Here is a 22,979-nt window from a genome sequence, read left to right on the forward strand (position 1 = left end):
TTGTAACTATAAGAGCTGTCACAAAGATGAGAGTGTGAATTAGCCATAAGACTGTCTGACTCTTTGAACACATTAGATCACAAAAATGAATACCAGGATAATTAATTAAAGCTCAGGTAAAAACAGATATAAGTATTGTACAACATTGTGCTAATGTTTTGGGTGTGTCTACAAGAGTCTAGACAATGGGAAAACTTCCTAGAGGAGAAAAGTCTGAGGCTTTTTGGAAAGCATAGACTTTCTGGGGGGAGGTTTTTGAATGGGAAGTACAGAGAAAGAAAGTTTGGACAGAAGAGAGGTAAAACATGGTGAAGGAAGGTGAAACAGATAGTCTAAGATGGACAAAATTCAGTGTTCATACTTTATTGTGTAAAGTTAATGAGGTACAGTTTATCTGTGAGATGGAGTCTTGCTGTGCAGTCCAAGCTTTCCTAAAACTTGGTTTGCTACACATGTTGGCCTCAAACTCATGATTCTTTTGCCTGAATCTGGGAGCTCCTAAGTGGAGATGGATGTAGAATGGTGAGATTGCAGGCTTGCGTCACCATGTCTAGTTCATGAAGCAGATTTTATAAGCTATTCCTAGTACACTAGGCTAATTCACATCCTTGACATTCTTTCTCTCTGTAGGTAAAGACTTGGTTGCAGCTAAAAATCTCCTGAACAGACATGAAGTCATCCTGGCAGATATTTCTAGCCATGAGCCACGCATCCAAGTGATAACAGAGAGAGGAAACAAAATGATAGAGGAAGGTATGTGTGATTTAGACTGAGCTGGCCAGAATTACTGCTCTAGACCTCTGGGAAGAAAGTTGTATAATCTTGGAGCTTCTGGAGACTCAACTATAACTGGCCCATTTTTTTCCATTTCATGCAGAAATTTCCCTTGGACAGATGGGTATAGGACTTGGGTTAGTTCAATATTTTTGAGATATGCTTTTGCTAATTCTGAGTATAAATACCACAAGGATATTCTGTTTCCTGGTATAGACCCATTTACCACCACATATAAACTTTAATTCCCTATTTAATTACCCTTTCTACTTAATCTCAGCATCCTCAGATGTTCCCAGGGAACATAAGAAAAGTGCCACATCGACCAAATGTGTCGACTTAATGTGTCGACTTTCTTGTGCCTCTGTTTCTCTAGTCCAGGTTCTCAAAGGACTAGAGTATGGCAGGCATTAATGTTCACTGGGACTGTAACTATCCACAGAACACTTTGCTGCAGAAGATATAGCCTCTCGGGTTGAGGGTTTGAACAAGAATATGGAGTCTCTCTGCACTCGAGCTACTAGGCGGCACAACGATCTTCAAGCCAATGTCCAGTTCCAACAGTACCTGGCTGACCTGCATGAAGCAGAAGCGTGGATTAAAGAGAAGGAACCTATTGTCGACAACACCAACTATGGGGCTGACGAAGAAGCAGCTGGGGTAAGGTGAAGGGTGGGAGGAACATTGTCTAGTGAATACTTAAAAATGCCACCCAATTATGAATTTAGGTTTGTTGAGATTATAAGACAGCTTCAGGTTGGGACAGTATGGAATTCCATCACAGTTAGCAAGAGGTCCCAAAAGAGGTGCCAAATTTTTCTAATCCCATATAAATCTACAGATTCTGTAGAAAATACCTAAATTCAATCTTAATTTCAGTACAAGTGAGAGCCTCATGCTCTCATTGGACATTTTTTTGCTCATGGCTGGTGCTCTGCTACTTGAACCATGCCTCCTCTCATTCTGGCTTTTTGCTGGTTATTTGGAGATAAGAGTCCAAGTATTTGTCTTCTCTGCTAGCTCCCAACCATGATTCTTGGATCTCAGCCTCCTGAGTAGCTTCTTTGAGTAGCTCTTGATTTCTATATTGAAATAAAATTAGACAAATATGTTGCAGCCAGAAAATCCTCAGTGATGATAATGACCCTGCAAGCCTGTTTTTTTCATTGTCCTGTGGAAAGCACATCTATTTCACAAACCTTAGGCACTAGGCATAATTGACATGTACATTTAAAATTGTTCAAAGTGACATGATAAAGTGTTTCATCGTTAGGAGAGAGGGCAAGCAGTACCGTCTTTCAGCTATAATAAGTTGATGAACCTATGGGTGCCAATTTTAGTTCATTTTTATTTCAGGAAATATATTGAAGTTGTTCTTCACTTGTTAATCCAGTATGCTTGACTCTTGCAAATTTAGGATTCAACGAGCTTTGTAATAAATATAAAACAAATCTTCACAGCATGTAAGACAATCACCATAAGCCAAAATAATGAGTAGTCGAAACCTCTCCTGGTACAGTTAATGTGCCTCTTAGATTTTCTCTGATGATTCTTTCATCAATGAATCCAGGCTCTTCTTAAGAAACACGAGGCCTTCTTAGTGGATCTCAATGCATTTGGAAACAGTATGCAAGCCCTACGGGACCAGGCTGAAGCCTGCCAGGTAAGAACTCTGTGATGACCAAAATCACATTCCTCATTCAGTGGCAAAAGAATTCTCTTTGTCATAGATTTCTTTTTTAAAAATTTTTTTACAACCAATGAAGCAATTGCAAAGGAAACACTAAGTTCTATCTTCTATATTACTAGAATATCCATAAATATTTAGTTCAAATAAGTTTTCAATAAATATCATCACATGTACATCATTATCTATTTTGGCTTTCCCTTTTCTTTTTTCTTTCCTCTGTTCTTTATTTGTAGCTATGATTCTTATCTTCCTTCTGAATTCTGTTTGTTTTATACTTAACTTTCATTTAAATATGACATTTAGTAAATGTCTGCCATATTCATGTATGCATAAGAATAATTCTTACTAACAAGAAAATTGCACTTTGTCAGGGGAGTAAGAATAAATGCTACATTATATATGTATAAACACAAAAAGGAGTCCCAAAAGGAAGGAATATTCTGTCCTCTTGAAATAAGATTACCAGAAGACAGAGATGAACCTTCTTAACTGAGATGAACCATTTTATGTGAGTTATTGTTTTAAATGAATATTTTTTGTGCAGAGAGAAGAAGAAAAGGGCTGTTCTAGTTGATAAGCCATGAGAATAGATGAACTGTGCAAATCAATCAAGTATGTTTGGGAATGAGAAATGCAATCAACTGAGAATATGAGAATGGCTAGGGCACAAGGTGAAATGAAATTGTGGGAAGTGATGAATTGTAATCAAGTAAATGATGTCACAGAGCTTCCTATGTGTAAGAGAAGAAGAAAAAAACATTCATCTTCCATTCAAGAATTTTTTTTTTTAGTGAAAGACTTTGTGGGATTTTGCACACTCAGACTCAGCATGAAAAGTCAACATACATTCACAGAGCCCTTGCTGGGCCTTTGCCAGACTGTCCATAGTGAATGCTTAGTCATTAGCAGATAGACTTACATAATACATGTCAAGAGGAAATGTGGTATGTGAGAGACATGAGCCAGGGGAACTGCAAGGCAAGGCCCATCAGATCTAATCTGAAGATCGAGTGGGTCATTGCTTAGGAAGAAGAGTTATATTTTGCTTATCATGGCAGAAATACAATATTTACCAAAAAATGCAGAAAACCCCACCTTGAACAACTTTCTTCCCCAAAAGAAACTTTTAATGATACACTTATGCTGTCATTTTTTTAAAATTGTGTGCTCTTTCTTGTTCTATGAGTCACCCATCTCTAAAACAGAAGGTCCACAAATCTTTGTCAGAAAGACTTAAAGACTAAGTTGGGATAGATTGGGGAAGGGAGGGGCGCCACGGAAAGAAAGAGTGACACAGATCAAGGTGCATTGTATTTACAAACTACGTGGAATTGAAATACCTTAAAGATGAAAAAAGAAAATCTAAATACAGGAGGAATAAAAGATCAAGCAGTCTTTATAATGTCATTCTCGCTGTCTTACTGTCATAATGATTTGCATGTCTCTTATGGCCAGGGATATTGAACATTTCTTCATTATACATATTGGTCATTTCTATGTCTTCTTTCAAGAATTACCCATTCCGTTCCTTTGCCTGTTCATTAACTGGGTTGTTAATCCTTTTGGAGTTAGCGTTTTGAACTTCTTGCATACTCCATTTATTATTCCCTTATCAGATGCATGTGTGAAATATCACAATGAAACACCTTTGTACAATTAGTAGTCACTAAAAAAATAAATAATAACAAAGGTTCAAGCAGGTATGAAAAATGATAAGTAGAGGCCCGGAAGAAGGAGCTAATGATGACAAATTATGGGTCTTTCGGTGTGTTAATCAGCTTTCTGGAATGCTGATGTATATAATCTTTTTAGGCCTTCTTAGAGAAGCATATCACTCCACTCAGTTTAAGAATGGTATCTTCCAGCATTTACTGTTTCTGGCAGGCTGCATTCTTACATTGACTTATGTTCATATTACCCACCAAGCCAGCCCCCTGATTCATGGTACAGTAGAGTGGTAACTCCGAAGGGTCATCTGTTTTCACCTCTGGTGGCCATAGAAGACATGCTAGCCAGAGATTGCTCTCTGCTGAGAGACCTCAGGGAATGCCCACCACTGGTGGGCACCAGAGGGACATGGTTTGTTGTAATAAACATATTCTACCCCGACCCACAGCAACAGCAGGCTGTACCAGTGGAGGATGCTGCGGAAGAAGTGAGGGTTGTGGCTTTGTATGACTTCCAGGCCCGCAGCCGCCGGGAAGTCACCATGAAGAAGAATGACATCTTAACTCTGCTCAGCTCCATCAACAAGGTGACTTTTCCTTCATCCTCATTTCCACAGGCAAAGTGGCTTCTCCACACCCATCTCTCCTGACCCTGTCAGGTGTCCATGGTTTCATTACTCTAACCCTTTATCTGCCACACTTCTTTAAGTAGTATCTTTTTCCAAAACTAATTTTACCACTAAGGAAATACAGAATCAAAGAGGCTAAGTAATATAAGATGTAATACAAAGTATGAGTTCCGGTTCTCTGATAGGTTCACAGGATTCAGCTGTCCCTGTCTTCTTATCTGTTTGAGTGTTCTGCTTCAGTACAAGTATCCCTAGGGACAGAGCAGAGCAAACTTTGGGGTTAGGAAGAATCAGATGAAAGACAAGTGTTTTTTTTTTTTTTTTGTGAAGGGTGCAGTGGCTCACATCTATAGTCCCAGCTATTTAGAAGTCTGAGACATTTGAAGCCAGATTGGCAATATTGATAGGCAAAAATAATGTTTTATTGGCTTCAGTTTTTTTATGCTTTGTGCCTATAAAAAATAGTGATAGAATAGTGCTTGGAATTTTTTAATATACTTCTTTTGTAAGAAGTCAAGAAATTAGCCAGCGTCAGTGGCTCATGCCTGTAATCCTAGCTACTCAGGAAGATGAGATTGTGGTTCAAAGCCATCCTAGGTAAGAAAGTCCATGAGACTCTTATCTCCAATAAACCATGCAGAAAAACAGAAGTGGCACTGTGGCTCAAGTGGTAGAGCACTAGCCTTGAGCTGAAGAGCTGAGGGACAGCGCCCAGGCCCAGAGTTCAAGGCCCACGACTGACAAAAAAATAAAGAAGTCAAGAAATTTTATATTCTAATGCTTAATTAATTTCCAAAAGTTCTTGATGAGAAAAGAAGAGAGTTGGGCTATTGTTATTCTGAGTAATGAATGTTTCCAAGAAGCACGATATTTCATTATCAAACAAACTCAATGCCAGTTTTCCTTACCTAGGCCTCTGCATTTCATGACAATGAGTCTCTGACAACATTAACTTCAGAATGGTTAGTAAAGCAGCAGTCAAAAAAAAAACTATATTTATTTAGAGAAGTGTTTAGATGAGTGAGTTTCAGAGCAACTCACAGTTCTCAGTATCTCTGGAAGTAGAACAGACAGGAGAGATATGCATGTAGGATTGTCACATGCAGAAGAATGTGCCAGCTAGATTTACAGCTCCTTATTACCTGGACTCTGACATTAACAGGCACTGGTGGCTCATGCCTGTAATCCTAGCTACTCAGAAGACTGAGATCTGAGGATCATGTTTCAAAGCCAGACTGGGCAGGAATGTCTGTGAGTCTCTTTTCTCCAATCAACACCTAAAAACCAGAACTAGAGCTGTGGCCCAAAATGTCAGAATGCTAACCTTGAGCACAAAAGCTCAGATACAGTTGCTAGGACCTGAGTTCAAACCCAATAACAGAGAGAGAGAGAGAGAGAGAGAGTCTGACATCAATCACCAGATGGCTTGATTTCAGGGACTTAGACTTACTTTAACAATTCTTGCAACTCCTCACTGGCTGTTTTTGTGATGGTGGAAATTATCGGCCACCTGTTCGTGAGGGTGAGAGTAACGACTCTCAGCCTCCAACCTATGTGTAGAGACTTCCTTGTGAGAGTTGAAGCCTGTATTCCTTGTGAATTTTTCAGAAATCAAGGAAGGAGTGAGAATTTGCTGGGTTTTTTTTCAGGACTGGTGGAAAGTTGAAGCTGATGATCATCAGGGTTTTGTCCCAGCTGTCTATGTCAGGAAACTGGCCCGTGATGAGCTGCGCAGTCTCCCACAGCGGCGACTAGAAGAGCCAAGCAATATTGCCCAGCGCCAGGAGCAGATCGAGGACCTGTAAGTTCTGGAGGCTTGAGACCTGGGCAGTGTTTGGCCAAATACTTCCTGTTGACTGAAGGTGCTTCACATGGTTCTGTGTCTCTCAGTTAATGAACGTTTACAGGTCTTTAGGGCTGAGCAAACTTAGGATGCTTCAAAAACGTTTTTGTAGTAATTTTTTTTAAAAAAGAAAGCCTAGAACCATATTAGGTCTTTGCTTGCAGTCATACCCTTAATAAAACCATCTTCTGCCTCCCTGGTCAGCATTCCTTCACGATTACTAAAGCATTTCCTGAGATCCATTATAAATAGTGTTTATTTCATATCCGGTTTTCACTTGATAATAAAAAATTATTGAATTGATAAAGGATGCTTCCAGTCATACTGGAGTCATCAACATCTTCATAGTTTTTTTAAAAAAATATTTTATTATCATTAAGGGGTTATACAAAGGATTTGACAAAACAGTTTATGAATACTGTGAATCTTGATCAATGTCACCCTTTCAACCTCCTCACCCACCCAACTCACCCCTTCCCTCACTTTTCTTGATTTAAAACTAATCCTGTGTCTCTGCTCTTAATGGTTTTTTCTGCCTTTATTCCCCACTTTTATTAGTGATCTTGATATTTTTCTTCTTTTCCTTTCTGTCCTTTTCAACCTCTACTTCTTTTACCCCACTCTATTCTTCTGTGTTTTTCTCCTCCATTTTGTATTCCATTCTTCCTATTTTTCTAACTTGTTCACCCAGGTACCACTCCCTCCTGGATCGGGCAGAAGATCGCAGACGTCGTCTATTACAACGTTACAATGAATTTTTGCTGGCCTATGAGGCAGGAGACATGCTGGACTGGATCCAGGAGAAAAAGGATGAAAACACCAGAGTGGAGCTTGATGATGTTTGGGAGCTGCAGAAAAAGTTTGATGAGTTCCAGAGGGTAAGAAAAAAGAATCTTCTCCAGACTCCTTTCTGGAGATTGTCACAGTTTCCATGTCTCTTGCTGTAAGGCTGTAATTTATGTTGTACTGCTTAAGTGTCTTCCCCAAAGCTACTGAGAACTCCACTCAGTAATGAATATCAATTCTGCTGGGTAGTTGTAGTTGTTCCCAACAGAAAAGCAAGCTCAGAGAAAAGTGGTTATGCTAACTTTCCACTCTTTAACACTCTAAAATCTCCTTGGGAGTGCTGGTCTCCAAGAATTCTTCAATGCTTGACCTACAGCACACTGTATTTCTAAAGCCTGGGCTCAAAGTGGGCTGGAGTGGAAATCTGTATAGAATGGAATTGTGGGATGGAAGCTGGAGTGGGAAGAGTAGTGACAATTTCTAAGTACCTAACCCCTGAAAACCCCTTCATCACTGCTTCACTTGTATTTATTCACCATCTTTAGTACTGAGTACAAACTTCCTTCTTTTCCTTTGCTTATGATATTCTCCATGTGGAACATACACCATATATTTATGTACATATACATATATATGTACATTATATACATATGTATGTGTATGTATATAATACGTATATATACATATGTACAGATATATATACAGAGAAGGAAAGCATTCTAGAGCTGCTCCGTAAACATCCTTTAATATAGGGAAACAAATTATCCAATGAAATTCTGTAAAAGTAGAGGAATTTGGAGCAATAGAAAACAATACCATGTAGGTCAGTTATGGTTCGCTATGGTTGTATGAATTAATCCAGGGATGACTTTAAGAAAATGGATAGGCCTCACACTCCATTTAAATAGTAGTTCTCTTGGTAAGTTTTGAGTTTGGCTTCCGGATATCAGGGCTTTGGGAACTCTTTCAGTGGCAGATCGGAGGAGAGTAGCTGTGTGCTTGCAAGTGAGTTTTGGCAATAGGTTTCAATTGTGCTTAGCAAATAGCGATTGGAATGGCCTAGTGAGTGTGGAAGACTTCTGAGAAGGATTCACATTGTAAATGGACACATTTTGTCCTTCAGGATTTGAAGACCAATGAGCCTCGATTAAGGGATATCAACAAAGTAGCTGATGATCTGCTCTATGAAAAACTTCTAACACCAGAAGGAGCTCACATCCGGCAGGTAACGAAGGCTCTTTTCACTCTTCCTCTTCAGAATCCTCATCTTCCTTCAATGTATTTGGCTTCATACTCCACAGATCAGTTGTGACATGCACAAAGTCACAGCTCCAAAAATTATGAAACTGGCTAGAAGACACACTAAGCACAGCAGTCCACACAATCCAGCCACCTTTATTTTCTAATGAACATCATTAAAGCAGGTTCAGCTTGGTCTCTGTGTGCCCGCACAGCATTTTGGAGAGAGAAGGATCAAAGAATTGGGACTTCAAATGCAGATTTAGTTTAAAGAGAAATTACTATGAAGTTTAAAGAATATCAAACTGATCTGGAGGAGAGTTGGGTTTAAATCCTGCCTCTGCTCTTGGCTGTCTGTGGCTCTGTCTTTGCATTCCCAAAGTAGAACAGGATCATTTCTACATTTCCTCTTAATTTTCTCTGATGTGTTTCATCATATTGAACATAAAGTTCTTACCCTTTAGACCTACCACTGAAATTATCTTGAATTGAAAATGCAGAATACATGTACTTAAACTGACCTGCAATCATTAAATTACAACACATACCCATCTCCCTTCACTTCCACACACTAAATCAAGTATTCAAATATATGAATGCAAAGATAGTATGGATAAAGGAACTAGGGTAGTGGGAAAGAAGATAATCAGCAAAGTTCACTGGAAGAGATGAGCTTAGAGAAACATAAGAGAATTTAAGAATTCCCTCCTTATCTGCAGAGATTGAAGAAAGGGAATAACTCACCCGATCTATGTCTGGAGCTATGACTCCACAAAAGACCAAATGAATGTTAACAGAAGGCAAATTTTTTCTGGTTTGTTATAAGCCAGGAAGAATAAGTTCCCCTCTGCTTTCTGTGGCAATTTTCCTTGAATAAAAGCAAGAATGAATCTTCATGTAAATAATGTATCTATCACCTGTGGAAAACAATACTTGAAGAGACCACTATTCAATTCAGAATACAGAAAGGTATTGTTTGCCATAGAGAAAAAAAGCCAGCATGGAAGGACTAACACAATACTTGCACTTATTTTTTTCAGAAGTTCCTATCTACCTTTTGTAACAGTAAGCAGTGATCCTGGCTACAAGCATGATAGTTACACCTGCATCATCAACATTCAGAAATCCCTTTGTCTCTGCATTGCCATGAAAGTGAACCAAGCTTGAGCTATTCAAGGAAAAAGTAGAACTATGCAACTTGTGAAGGAGATAACATGAAAATAATCATTTAAATCCCAACAGACCATAGGTGCCATTGGCTCACTTGAGCTAGCGAGCTCTCTGGCTAAAGTCCTATGTGTCTGCTTCTTTTAGGAGTTGAATACCCGCTGGGATTCCTTGCAGAGGCTAGCAGATGAACAGCAGCAGATGCTAAGCAGTGCCCATGCTGTCCAGATGTTTCATAGGTAAGAATTTTTACTCCAAAAAGCATTGCTACTCAGAACCCACACGCCGAAGCCATGGACCTGGTTGCTGTGGTAGCCACCAGTAGCACCCTTCTTGCTGAGATGAAGACAGTTTGCTAATAGGAGATTAAGCTCTTCTGCATAGCCCAAGACAACAAACTTCACTTTTCTAATGTCCAGGTTGGGCCCTGGCACATCATTAGTAGTTTATGTATGCTTCCAAGGCAGCAAATCAAACTTGAAGTAGAAACATTATATTCCTGAACCTGAAGTAAGCAGTGAGGGACAAGAGGTATCTCATTGACTTTGACCATTCCTTCAACACTTTTTCAAGTGTGATTCTCAAACTCTTACTTACCTAGGAAACACATATAAAAACATGTATACAAACAAAACACTTTCATATGTATAAATGTATTTTTAAGGATGAAAGGAAGAGAGAACAGAAACTTGGATGGGCTTCACTGTTCAAACTAGCTTGTGATGTACACACACACACACACACACACACACACACACACACATTTAGCTCTTCAGCTAGACAACCTAGTTCAAATTTAGGACCTACCACTTGGCAATGGTAACACCTTGAGAAATATTTATTTTCATTCAGTCCTAGTTTTCTGGTTAGACATATTGGAAATGGCCATGGTACCTACGCCACTAGGAGTTGTGAAGGTTTAGGAGCCTAAAGCCCAGCCCATCTAAAGGATGACATTAGTGGTGGTGGTGATGGTGATGGTGCTGGTTCTAGTGGTGACTTTCTGGTGAACACGGCTAGTCTGCCTCTGGCACACATTATTCCTAAATTCTTCACCAGAGAAGCAGATGACACAAAGGAACAGATTGAGAAGAAATGCCAAGCCCTCAATGCTGCTGACCCTGGCTCAGACCTGCTCAGTGTCCAAGCCCTTCAGCGACAGCACGATGGCTTTGAGAGAGACCTCACTCCTCTGGGGGAAAAGGTAAGACAGTGCTTCCAAGATTTCTAACACCTTCCTCTCCATTTTATGCCTGTATCAGTGTCTCCTTCCCTGGTTCTCTTTTACTCTTATTTGCCTTACTTAGGGTTGTTTTGTTAACGATATTTCTTTGTCTTATTTTTTGGTACTGAGACTCAAACCCAAAATGTTGTACTTACTGGGCAAGCACTTTGCCACTGATCTGCCCCAGACTGAATGATTCAGTTGCAGTCAGTCCTAGGGCCTGAACTCAGTGCCCAGACACTTCCTTGAGCTTCATTTTGTTGGTGACTAATACTCTTCCACTTGAGCCGCAGCTCTACTTAATAGCTTCTTGATTTTGAACCACATTTGTTCTTGCACGTTGCCCTAAAGCAAATCCACTAAAAGTTCATACTCATGTGGATACAAACATGGAGAAACATACATTGAATTTCCTCTTTCCAAGTGAGCCCTCTATATCTCTTTTCCACTTTAATAGGTGTTGTGATCAGAACTTGTGGCAAACAGAGACTAGTGACTAAGGAAAAATAGTATATGCAGGATGGTCAGGCCTATATCCAATAATTATGCAGTTTCCTCTGGTAGGAAGTGGATATGTTCCATCAGAACCCAAAAGCAAAGCCTGGAGCTTGCTAGACACATTGTAGCTAGCATACAGGTTGGTGATTTGACTCAGAGACAAAGGTGGGTTTTATATGAAGAATCAGAACGTTTGGCTCCCTAGCTGGCATTGTCACTTAACCACTATTCCCTGTGATTTCTTATGTATTTACTTATTTATTTACTTATTTTTGTGCCAGATTTGGGACTTAAACTCAAGGCTTACACACTGTCCACTCAAGCTTGGCATTCCACCTCTTGAGTCACACCTCTACTTCTGGCTTTTTGCTGATTAATCAGAGATAAGAGTCTCTTTGATTTGTCTGCCCTGGCTGGCCTTGAACTGTAATCCTCAGATCTCAGGCTCCTGAGTAACTAAGATGACAGATGTGAATCATGAGCACCTGGCTTGACTTCCCCTTTTAAAATGAAGACTAAGGTCCATTTTGACTGCCTCAAAAACATTATCCTATGAGGTAAAAGGTTGATACTATTTTATGTGTGTGTGAACAGATATCTAGTTCAAGAGACGACTGCTAAGACTCAGGACTCTCCTTCCACTAAGGTTCAGGTGATTACCAGACCTGCTTTCTCTCCCCCAGGTCATTATGTTAGGGGAGACAGCAGACAGACTCTGCGAATCCCACCCCGACGCCACAGAGGACCTTCAGAGGCAGCGAACACAGCTAAACCAGGCTTGGGATTATTTACAAGGACTTACAGAGGATCGTAAGGAGAACCTTAATGAGGCCCAGAAGTTCTACCAGTTCCTCAGCAAAGCCAGGTAAAGTTCAAAAGGTCGACTTCCACCTGACAAGATGGGCAGTGTCCATATCTGGCACCGAGCAGATCCTGCCAGAGCAGTGGGGATTCAGGGACTGTTCACTGCTGAGTTTGTAAACTACCACATTCTATGTCTAGATGTCAGGCTCAGTGCCTTGAAGCCATAAAATATTAAATTTAAGGAACATAAAGCCACATTTGCCAATTAAGTAAGATTTTGTAAAGCACATATTCTATCTACAGTGCTATGCCTTGAGTGGTAGGGTTCAAAGATTTTTCTTTTCACTGGAGAGGCAGACTACAGATAACCATGATGAAACAAAACACACACACACCCACACACATACACGCACACACACATACACACACACACGCACACACACGCACACGCGCACACACCCCACAGTGCTAGACAAAATAGATACTGCATTATAGAGACAAAGGAGCATTTTATTCCTTACAAGTCAAGCTTTTAACAAAAGGGAAAGCTATTTATACAGCTGGAACTGAGCAAACAAAGGCACAAAGATGAGAAAATCAAAAAAGGTCCATGAAACAGGAAAACCGAAGTGTGGCTTTGTATGCGAGGGTGGTAAGGAGAGGTAAATATTGTAAAATGTTAGAATCAAATCCTAGAGAATACAGTCTACACATTATCACAACTCGAAACCTACCTTGCAAATATACACATTGTGGAACAATTCAACCCCATTATATCCATCTGGTTGGAGGAACAATTGGTACTGGAAATCCAGGAAGGAGTAACTCAGAACACAGTGCTTTTGAAGAAAATTATTTTACAAACTAGCCAAATGATTTTCTTCTAATTTAGCATCTTATGGGTATATGTATGTGCATATATGAAAATCCACTGTTTAAAAATGACAATATAAACAGAGAGTACCCACACCTATTCCTGAAAATCATATATATTCATATATATCATTAATGTTACAGGTCACGTGACACCTCCTTAATATGAAATCTTATTCCTTACTATTGCAGAGATATAATGCCCCAGACTTTGTGAAACCTAAGACTACTTTACAACTTTATGATAGTCCTGCTTTTAGAGTTTAAAGGAGCTATTAGTGTCTAACTTTGGTTTCCTTTTCCCGAGTTGCTTGAATAAATTTTGTTTATAAAAAAAATTCTCTGTACCCAGAGAATTAATCTTAAACAAGAACATTCTTCTGAGGACACGGGGGAACCAATGTAATAGCGATATACACAGGACAACATGTTGGAAATGATCTGTTTATCTTGAGGGGCCTGGAGGAGGAAAAGTAGGAGAAAAATGATGGAATGGGTAACAAGTTCGACAAGATTTCTTATTACCTTACTTATGTAACTGTAACCCCTCTGTACATCATCTTGACACTAAAAAAAATTAAAAGTAAAAAAGAATATTCTTTATAAGATATTTAATTTAACCATCATACATAGTGTTTAAGTTAAGGCATGGTTGTTTTTTGCCCTCCTTAGTACATCTTAGTTTATTTTGTCTAACTTCTGGACTACCATGAGTGGAAAATAGGCCTTGACAGCCCACCTTGTATTAGGTTGCAGTTTTCTTGATGATCCCAATGTCTATTTCCCTAGTGACCTAGAGAATTGGATCAAAGGCATTGGTGTCATTGTATCATCCCCTGAGTTGGCTGAAGACTTAACTAGCACAGAGATCTTACTGGAGCGACACGAGGTATAGCTACCAAGCCCACAACCACTTGTCACATGACCTCATTTAAAATTGTTCACCAGGATTGGTCTTACCAGGCTCTTTCCCCCTTTTCCCACAGGAGAATCGTGTAGACATGGAGGCAGAGGCTCCCACCTTCCAGGCCTTAGCAGACTTTGGCACAGAACTTATAAAGAGTGGGCACCGCAATAGCCCTGAGATTGCCAATAAGCTTCAGGATGTTCAACACAAAAGAGATGATTTGGAGAAGGCTTGGGAACAACGCAAGAAGATGCTAGGCCAATGTCTGGAACTGCAGGTACAGCAAATTCCCAACAGTTATGTGGGCTTAGCTGCAGTCTGTTTCTTATAGCCATTTTATATGCTTATTACAGGCATTCAATGCACTGGACTTTCTGTTATAAACACAAGGGCATCTCTTATCTGCTCAGTACTCTGCATTGTAGGATGAGCATTACTGTTTTCTCTACTCTTATCCCTGTTAGAAAAACAAACAAATAGTACCATACAAAAGGATGTGATTAAAATTTATTGATTTTTTAAAAGACAGATTGATTTTCATTGAGAGCATGTAATATACAGGTCCTGATGCCACAAAAATTAGTAAAATAGTGTTCCATTTTTTTAATGATGAAATTAGAAATGTAGAACACATCATTCTATTACAAGAGATGGTTGTTAATAAAACAAAATATATCAATATGTCAAAGCTGAGAAGGAAGGTATACTTAAGGAATATGAATGTAGAACCCTTAAAAGGCTATTTCTATGGATAATGTTTGTAAGTCTTGAAATGACCATTCAGTCTCTACTGGGTATAAGATATAGGAGATAACACCCTTAAACTTGGTATAGCTGTTTTATCAAGTGTGTGCTTAGGAAAGACAACAAGTTTCGGTTATAGCTCAGATTCACTGTATGTTTCTTGGAAGAAGGTAGGCAGCCCTCACAGGATCTTTAGTGTTGCTACCGTGGAGAGGGAGAGTCTAATTCCCTTGGTCCAACTGGACTAAACATGGCTTATCTCTCTAATTTTATCCCTACAGTTGTTCCGAGGGGACTGTGAACAGATTGAGAGCTGGATGGTAGCACGTGAGAGTTCTCTGAGGTCAGATGATGAGGATTCCTTAAGCAGTCTGGCAACTTTGATGAAGAAACGGGATGATTTGGACAAAGCAATCATTGCCCAGGTGATAAGCTAATATAAAAGTTCTAGTCATAACTGTTAGTAATTATGACACAAATCCTGGCTTTCTGGTTTCTAAGTGTTTTGAGTCACATTTACATTCCTACAGAGGTGGGGATCAGGTAAGGTAGCTTGACAGTGTTTTACCCAAATCACCTATGACAATTGAATTCACCTTTCAAAACCCAAAAATTTGGGACTATAAATGTCTGTATTTCAACACCCCATCTGATGCAGGATTCATCCATGACAATAGCCATCAGAATCGTCTGTTCTTTAGGGACCTCAACACTATATAAGCAGATCATCTCAGTATGATCACTCACCATTTTTCCAACTGATGAATTAAAATGCACCTGCCCATCAGGCATGTATTCTTTGGTCCTGGATTCTGGCCCCTGAAGCCACAAAGGGAATCTCCATTCTACTCTAGGATCCAGTCAGGGATTACTCCAATGCCTGCTTTCCAAGCATCTGGGATCTTTTCTTTTGCTTTATCCAGGAAGGGAAGATTACGGACCTAGAACATTTTGCTGATAGACTCATAGCTGATGACCACTATGCCAAAGAAGAAATTGTTACTCGGCTCCAACATGTGCTCAACAGGTCAGACCTACTGCTACAGGAAAATATAGCAGAATCTCTCTTTGCTGGCATCATTATGAGGGTGATACTCTGAGTCCTTGTCCTTTCCCCATGCCTTTAACTAACCTGACATCTTGGGAGATTTTCTAGTCTAGACTTGTATACAGAGTGAAAGACTTGGAAGTGACTTATAAATTACCTCAGTTAACCACTGTGTTTTATATCTGAAAACCATGAGACTGTGTGCATGGAAAAGGGATAGTTTAGAGAATGGAAAGAATTCTTATCTATTGGGAATGTTGGAGGGCTGGGAGTGATCTGGCCCCTTCTTCCAGATGGAATGCTCTCAAAGAACAGTTGGTTGTTGAGAGGACCAAGCTTGGAGACCAAGCTGATCTGAAACAATTCTACCATGACCTTGAGGAGCTAGAAGAATGGATCAGTGAGATGTTACCCACAGCCTGTGATGAATCATACAAAGACACCACGAACATTCAGGTAAGTTCAAATCAGAAATCTCAGAAAATGTTCTCATACCTAGATTGTTGATTGAATGGTCATTCTCTTATACTGAACTCCTATCTTACTAACCTTATCTTACTTTTTTCTATATGAGGAGGTAATTCACAATATCTACATTATGTGGTTGCAAGGAGATTGTCATTAAGGAAAAAAAAACACCAATACTCAGAATACATAGAGTTCCATGCTGTATTGCATATGCTTGATTCTTTTTCCTAAAACACTGCCTAACTTCTGCTAAAAACAGGCCATCATCTTTCAATAAATCTAAAATTTTAGATTTTATCACTTAAACATATGACATTGCCCATTGGGGCTTCAGAGGATTTCTATAACTTTTACTTTTCTGATGGTGTATGGCTTGCTTTGGGAGAGACATATTTTCATAAAATTAAAGGCAGAAAAAATATAGATCATATTATAGAAACACAACTGACAATAATATGGGACTGACAGAGCTTCTGTCTGTATCAACTAGCTAAATGATGAGTGTATGGAAATAAACTTTTGTTTCAAAATATTTACTCTTTCTTTCTTTTCTTTTCTTTCTTTCTTTCAGCTGTGTCTGTTAAGAACTACCTGTAATAAATCCATGGATCACTCAAACTCAGTTTTAACTTTTGCTTTATCTCCAGAGAAAATATCTGAAACACCAGACCTTTGAAAATGAAGTCACTGGTCGAACTGAGCAAGTGACTGGAGTCATCGACCTAGGGCACTCCCTAATTGAACGGAAGGCATGCGATGGGGAGGAAGAGACAGTGAAGGTAAAGGTTCTGCTCAGAATGTACCCATTTGGTAGTTGCAAAGTCACATGAAGAGAAAAGCCTTTGACTAATTCAAAGTTTCCCATGTGGCATGTGTTCTGTGGGCCATAGTCTTCCTTCTGTTGCACAAAGGAAAAAGAAAGCAGTGCTGCCCAGGCCACGTCACTCCCTTCTCACTCGGTTCCCACAACTCCAAGAGAGCATTCCACATAAGTCTTATCATCCTTATCTTTACATTTTCTGGTATTTCCTCCAAAAATCTCTTGGCATGTAGAATAAGTCTGTGTAAGCATTTCAGGATACTGTTTTCCCCAACCTTTGCCTTCCATCCAACAGCTTCTATTATTCTCTCAGATATAAGTACCAGAAAAATTTGAATAAACTCTATATCCAAATCCTCTGTACATTACGCTTTTCGTGTACCACAGGACTAAGGGTCCTAACAGTTATAATGAGCTCTCGCCTTCTTTGAGCTAGAAGCAATTGGATGAGCTGCAGGAACATTGGGACTACCTCCTTGAGAGAACCACTGACAAAGGGCAGAAGCTCAATGAGGCCAGTCGTCAGCAGAGATTCAACACCAGCATCCGGGACTTTGAGTTCTGGCTCTCGGAGGTAATTGCACCAGAAAATGGCTGGAGCATGGGAATTGAGTAAATACTTGTTAAGTGATGAATTTATATATGAATGGTTTACTTGAGCCTCTTGGGAAAATTTGGGGGACATGGGTACCAAATTGTATTCTCCTTAAATACAGTTTAAATCTAACAACTTTGTTATCTACTACTCTGTTTTAGGCAGAGGGACTGCTAGCCATGAAAGATCAGGCCAGAGACTTGGCTTCTGCAGGGAACCTGCTAAAAAAGCATCAACTCCTGGAAGCAGAGATGGTGGCTCGAGAGGTAAGTAGTGCTGGAGTCCAGCTCTTCTGGAAGGAATAGAAGTGGTTTTCATCTCTCTCTTGTCTGTCTTAGAAGATCATTTGGGAACTCAGCCTTGCAAAACTCACCTTGATATTCTCAACCAGCACTCATTTTAGCCAGGCTAAGTCCAAGGGATTCAGAGCCTTTGTGACAGTCACTACCAATTACCAATAAGATAAAAAGTCTAGTCAGGTGCCAGTGGCTCATCCTTTTAATCCTATCCACTTAGCTGACTGAGATCTGAAGATCTTGGTTCAAAGCCAATCCAGGCAGAAAAGTTCATGTGACTCATCACTTCAGTTAACCACCAAAAAGCTGGAAGTAGAGGTATAGTTCAAGTGGCAGAGCACCAGTCTTGAGCAAAAAAGCACCTTGGCTCTCAGTTCAAGCCCTAGTACTACTCCCTCCCACCCAAAAGATAAACTCTAAGACTCCAGAAAATGGATCCTAAAAATTATCTTGTATGTATTTTTACTGATACATGTAAATAAACTGGATGTTTTCCCTAACTACATACATTATAAACCTTTTGAAAGAAAATTTAAATTTCTATTACAAAATTAGAAACAAAAAAAATCAGATGAGAACACAGAATCCATTTGAAGTATACATACATTCTAGAAATCCTGAGGATTCTAGTAGCTACCTAAGAGCAAAAATTTGTTCTGGAGAAGTGACAAAAAGTTCTGGTTGATGTTAATTTCATTTTGGAGAATCACATGCCAGCTCTTTTATTCGGTATTCTAGAGCCACGATGAAAAGGCAAAAAATTAAGGATTTTCTAAATTTAAATCTATAGGATTTGGCAGCATTTCCTAGCTGACAACTTGGGAACAGTGTTAAAACGGGAACAAAACATAGAAGAGCCTGGATGTGTTCCAGAGTCAGTCTAGGGATGTTACAAATAAAATTAATGTTGTTGGATGTTTTGACCAATCAAGCATTGTCATCAAATTCAGTACTGTGAGGGGAGACTATCCTATACGAGTAATTATTCATCAAGATCTTGTTTCCTAGGTGGGGAGAGAGGGAAAGCACAGGCAAACATGATGGAAGGAAGAACAGGAGAAAGAGAACAAACACACAGTTGCAGTGACATGGTCATGTTATTATCCATACTGCTCACTGATCTGACCCATACCCAACCTGACTCACACACCTATGTGTAAAACATGTAATTCTGTATAATGTCAAAAATCACCATTATCATAATCTAGTTGACCTAGTTTTGAACCAGAACTAGTAGTGATTAAAGTTTGGGGTCTATATAATGCCTGTACTTTGCAATTCATGAGCACACTTGGGTTTTCTAGAACTCACTTAAGGACCTGAATAACCTGGCTAAGGAGTTGATCTCCAGTGGTACTTTCAACGTTGACCAGATAGAGAAGAAAATGGATAGTGCCAATGAGCGCTTCAAGAATGTCCAGAGCCTGGCAGCTGCACACCATGAAAAACTGAAGGAGGCCTATGCCTTATTCCAGTTCTTCCAGGACCTGGATGATGAGGAATCCTGGATAGAGTAGGTATCCTTAGCACACTGTGTAAAAAATCCAGGACCGTAGCTGTGTAACTCACCATGCATGTTCATATTTATGCTGATATGAAATTTATAATTGTTTTTGGAATTTAGTATTATGTTTTCATTATATTGATTTTCTCTTTCTCAAATGCCCCCATAGGGTGTAAGCAGAGAAACGGAAGTGTGGAGGGAGAGGGAAGCAGTTACATACGTACCATATATGTTTGTCTAAATAGTTTATAACACGGAGCCAGCTGAGTGTATGCAGCTTACCGGTGGATAATGTCATTCCCATTATTCTTCTGTATCAAGTTCATACATTACACTAAATGAACACTGAAAATGTGACTCAGTATCTGCTGTGGTTTTATTGCTAATCTCATTTTTGTTATTTTTGTCTACTTCCTATTTAACCTGCCTAATCAAATTTCTTCTCTGCAAATCTACTGATTCTTATGAATAATGAAAATGTAAGGGAGGGCTGGAAAGGTGGCTCAGTGGTAGAGCGCTTGCCTTGCATGCTCAAGGCCCTGGGTTTGATTCCTCAGCACCACATAAGCAAAGAAAAAAGCCAGAAGTGGCGCTGTGGCTCAAGTGGTAGAGCGCTAGCCTTGAGCTGAAGAGCTGAGGGACAGCACCCCAGAGTTCAGGCCCCATGACTGGACCCCCCCCCAAAAAAAAGAAAAGAAAATGTAAGGGAAACCTACTGTAGTGGGCAATAAATAGGACATTTTAAAAAAAACTTTAGAAGCCATAAAATAAATAGCATAACCCTATCTATGTAGTCTATCTGCTTCATGGCACTGTTCAAACGTTTTGCATTGGAGCCATCCCATTGTCATGACACCTGTAATATCAACTCTTTATACACACATCTAGCTGAATTACATTACTGGTATGAATGAAAAGAATAATTTTAAGAACCATGGGAGACACATAATTTCTCACTTTTTAAAGAGAGAGAAATAGTGTGTGCTCTTGTGCAGAAAGGACAATATTTGCAGGTAATCAGGGATTAATAGGGTGACTGTTACAGCCATGTGCATGGGAGACACCTGCATGTTACTGTCATTAATTTATATTGGCATGAGCAGAGTACTGCTGGAAGATTCTGTCATCACTTGTATTTTTGGCATTGGCATCAATGTGTTTCAGAATTTTCCCCCTCCCCATGTGCATACACTTAGAAAATCATTAATCTAGGATGGACTCAGGTGTCTAAACTCTGGATATTCTACTTGCTTCTTCTGTCTCAGGGAGAAGTTGTTACGAGTAAGCTCCCAGGACTATGGAAGGGATTTGCAGAGCGTTCAGAACTTATTGAGAAGGCATAAACGCTTAGAGGGGGAGCTGGTAGCCCATGAACCTGCTATCCAGGTAAGATTGAATATCAAACCTGAAGAGATATTCATATCCATATAATAGCCATCCCTTATGTTGTAGTAGATAAGTTGATGTTACAAAATGCGAAAGTAATTTTCCTTGGTAACCAGGAGCTAGTTATATAGTTCATAAGAATTCCTTTTCTTGGAAGTGGCACTGTGGCTCAAGTGGTAGAGTTCTAGCCTTGAACAAAAGAGCTCAGGGACAGTACCCGGGACCTGAGTTCAAGCCCCACAACTGACCAAAAAGAAAAAGAAAGAGAATTCATTTTCTCATCCACATTTCTTCTCTCCTCTAAATAGGAGGTTTCTGGAAGGAGTACCTCCAACAATTCAGGGCAGTCATTTGTAGTTGGGATGTAGGCTGGGGCATCTGAGAAAACTGTACTTGAGTCTTAGGAGAAGATAGCTCTGGGTCTGACTTGGAAGCAGAGGCCCCATGTGACCATGAATAATCCATAAGGCAGATCAAGGGAAGAGTGAGCACTGAGATTATTTGCCAACAACTCAGAAAAGATTAGCATCATAGCTCTCGCTGCATCTCCCTTCATTTCCCCAGGATTTCTAGGACTGCCTTGATTCCTGGGGGGAGAGAGGTTATAAATGATCTGGACATTGGAAAGGACTAGAAAATTTGTCAGGGCCTCTGGCTGAATGGGGAGATCATTTTGGGGATAACACAACTTGGAGGGGGTGTGTTCTTCAGAACGTACTAGACATGGCAGAGAAATTGGCAGACAAGGCTGCTGTGGAGCAAGAGGAGATCCAGAAGCGGCTGGCTCAGTTTGTTCAACACTGGGAGAAGCTCAAAGAGTTGGCCAAGGAACGGTGAGTTGGAGATAGAAGACTCACTTACTTTCCTGGGCCTCAGGTATTAGCTTGGCACAGGAAGGCCAGGATGCTGAAGTCCCCTCTCAGCCTGACTCTTCTCTCCCCCAAAGTCCTGGCTCAAGATCCACGTCTTCCAAGAAGCTTTCTGCCATTTATCCTAAACTTATTATCATGGCTTCTTCTCTGAAAATGCCTTTCCTCCACAGCTGTCTTTTGCCATTATTTTCTATAACTGTCATCCTTCATACTCTCTGTTTCACTTTATCTCGCCAGTTTTGATATTACACACTGACCTTAGTATTGAAAGCATGGAGTATTTTTCTCCCTTGCATCCACACAGCCAAAATGAGCCATATAACTCCGTGACAAATGTAACAATGCCTGTTGGCAGTAAGAAGACATTTTTCCCGTAGAGGATAAAGGGAAACTTAGCTTTATGTTTTATTTATTATGCAAGAAAAGAAGGCAGGGCTTGGCATAGACAGAGGGCTACTCCCTCACAGTGAAGGCATTGCCTTTTGTTTGCTTAGGGTTTCCTTTCTTCAGTGTATTTTCTTAGAGAGTAGATGATGCCCCAAAATGAATTTGTAGGGAAGTCATTCCCTCCATTTCATAGGGAGATCCACACCACTGATGAGCAGACATGTATCGGACTGTATTCTTCCCTTGTTCCGTTCTGGCTGCCTGGTAGGAATCAGCTAGTGTGCTTTGGTTGGGATTGTGCCACACTATGGGGGTCTCACTGCTCACCTGTTCCTTCTTAACCCTACCCTGCTAACCACCTGTTATAGAGGGCTGAGGCTGGAAGAGTCTCTGCAATTCCTACAATTCATGGAGAATGCTGAGGAAGAGGAGGTGTGGCTCACTGAAAAGGAAGCGATGGTTACCCGAGGGGATTCTGGAGACACACTGGCTGCTACCCAGGTGAAGAACTGCCAAATACGTATCATGTTTCCCCACTTTCTTTTACTGGGATCTATTCTTCAATAGTCAGAGCTTTCACATGTAAAATCAGAACTCTTCTCCCCATGGAGATGCTGAAATATGGATAATACTTCCAATTTTAAATATGAACAATCAAAGGTCAGAAGCTATAAGTAACTTGTACAAGGCCATGGAACTAGTGAGTCGTGAAGGCAGGACTCATCATTTTTTTTAATTGGTATTTTAGAAAAAGACA

The 22,979-nt window shown here is 40.0% G+C and overlaps 1 protein-coding gene across 1 annotated transcript in view; it reads left to right on the forward strand.

Annotated features, from left to right (window-relative positions):
• Positions 1 to 22,979, forward strand: part of Spta1 (spectrin alpha, erythrocytic 1) — a 63,317-nt gene that overhangs the window by 26,352 nt on the left and 13,986 nt on the right. Inside the window, exons 18-39 of the mRNA XM_042681940.1 lie at positions 631 to 753; positions 1,217 to 1,434; positions 2,345 to 2,437; positions 4,581 to 4,718; positions 6,410 to 6,561; positions 7,295 to 7,481; positions 8,513 to 8,614; positions 9,943 to 10,034; positions 10,855 to 10,999; positions 12,202 to 12,383; positions 13,985 to 14,084; positions 14,182 to 14,379; positions 15,128 to 15,271; positions 15,770 to 15,873; positions 16,188 to 16,350; positions 17,010 to 17,141; positions 17,619 to 17,756; positions 17,939 to 18,043; positions 19,378 to 19,586; positions 20,843 to 20,963; positions 21,675 to 21,796; positions 22,591 to 22,723. Of these exons, the coding sequence (XP_042537874.1) occupies positions 631 to 753; positions 1,217 to 1,434; positions 2,345 to 2,437; positions 4,581 to 4,718; positions 6,410 to 6,561; positions 7,295 to 7,481; positions 8,513 to 8,614; positions 9,943 to 10,034; positions 10,855 to 10,999; positions 12,202 to 12,383; positions 13,985 to 14,084; positions 14,182 to 14,379; positions 15,128 to 15,271; positions 15,770 to 15,873; positions 16,188 to 16,350; positions 17,010 to 17,141; positions 17,619 to 17,756; positions 17,939 to 18,043; positions 19,378 to 19,586; positions 20,843 to 20,963; positions 21,675 to 21,796; positions 22,591 to 22,723 (3,101 nt within the window). The remainder of the gene's footprint in view (positions 1 to 630; positions 754 to 1,216; positions 1,435 to 2,344; positions 2,438 to 4,580; positions 4,719 to 6,409; positions 6,562 to 7,294; positions 7,482 to 8,512; positions 8,615 to 9,942; positions 10,035 to 10,854; positions 11,000 to 12,201; positions 12,384 to 13,984; positions 14,085 to 14,181; positions 14,380 to 15,127; positions 15,272 to 15,769; positions 15,874 to 16,187; positions 16,351 to 17,009; positions 17,142 to 17,618; positions 17,757 to 17,938; positions 18,044 to 19,377; positions 19,587 to 20,842; positions 20,964 to 21,674; positions 21,797 to 22,590; positions 22,724 to 22,979) is intronic.

Source organism: Dipodomys spectabilis, unplaced genomic scaffold (assembly GCF_019054845.1).
Source record: "Dipodomys spectabilis isolate Male_0828 unplaced genomic scaffold, ASM1905484v1 ptg000069l, whole genome shotgun sequence".
NCBI classification, from domain to species: Eukaryota; Metazoa; Chordata; class Mammalia; order Rodentia; family Heteromyidae; genus Dipodomys; species Dipodomys spectabilis.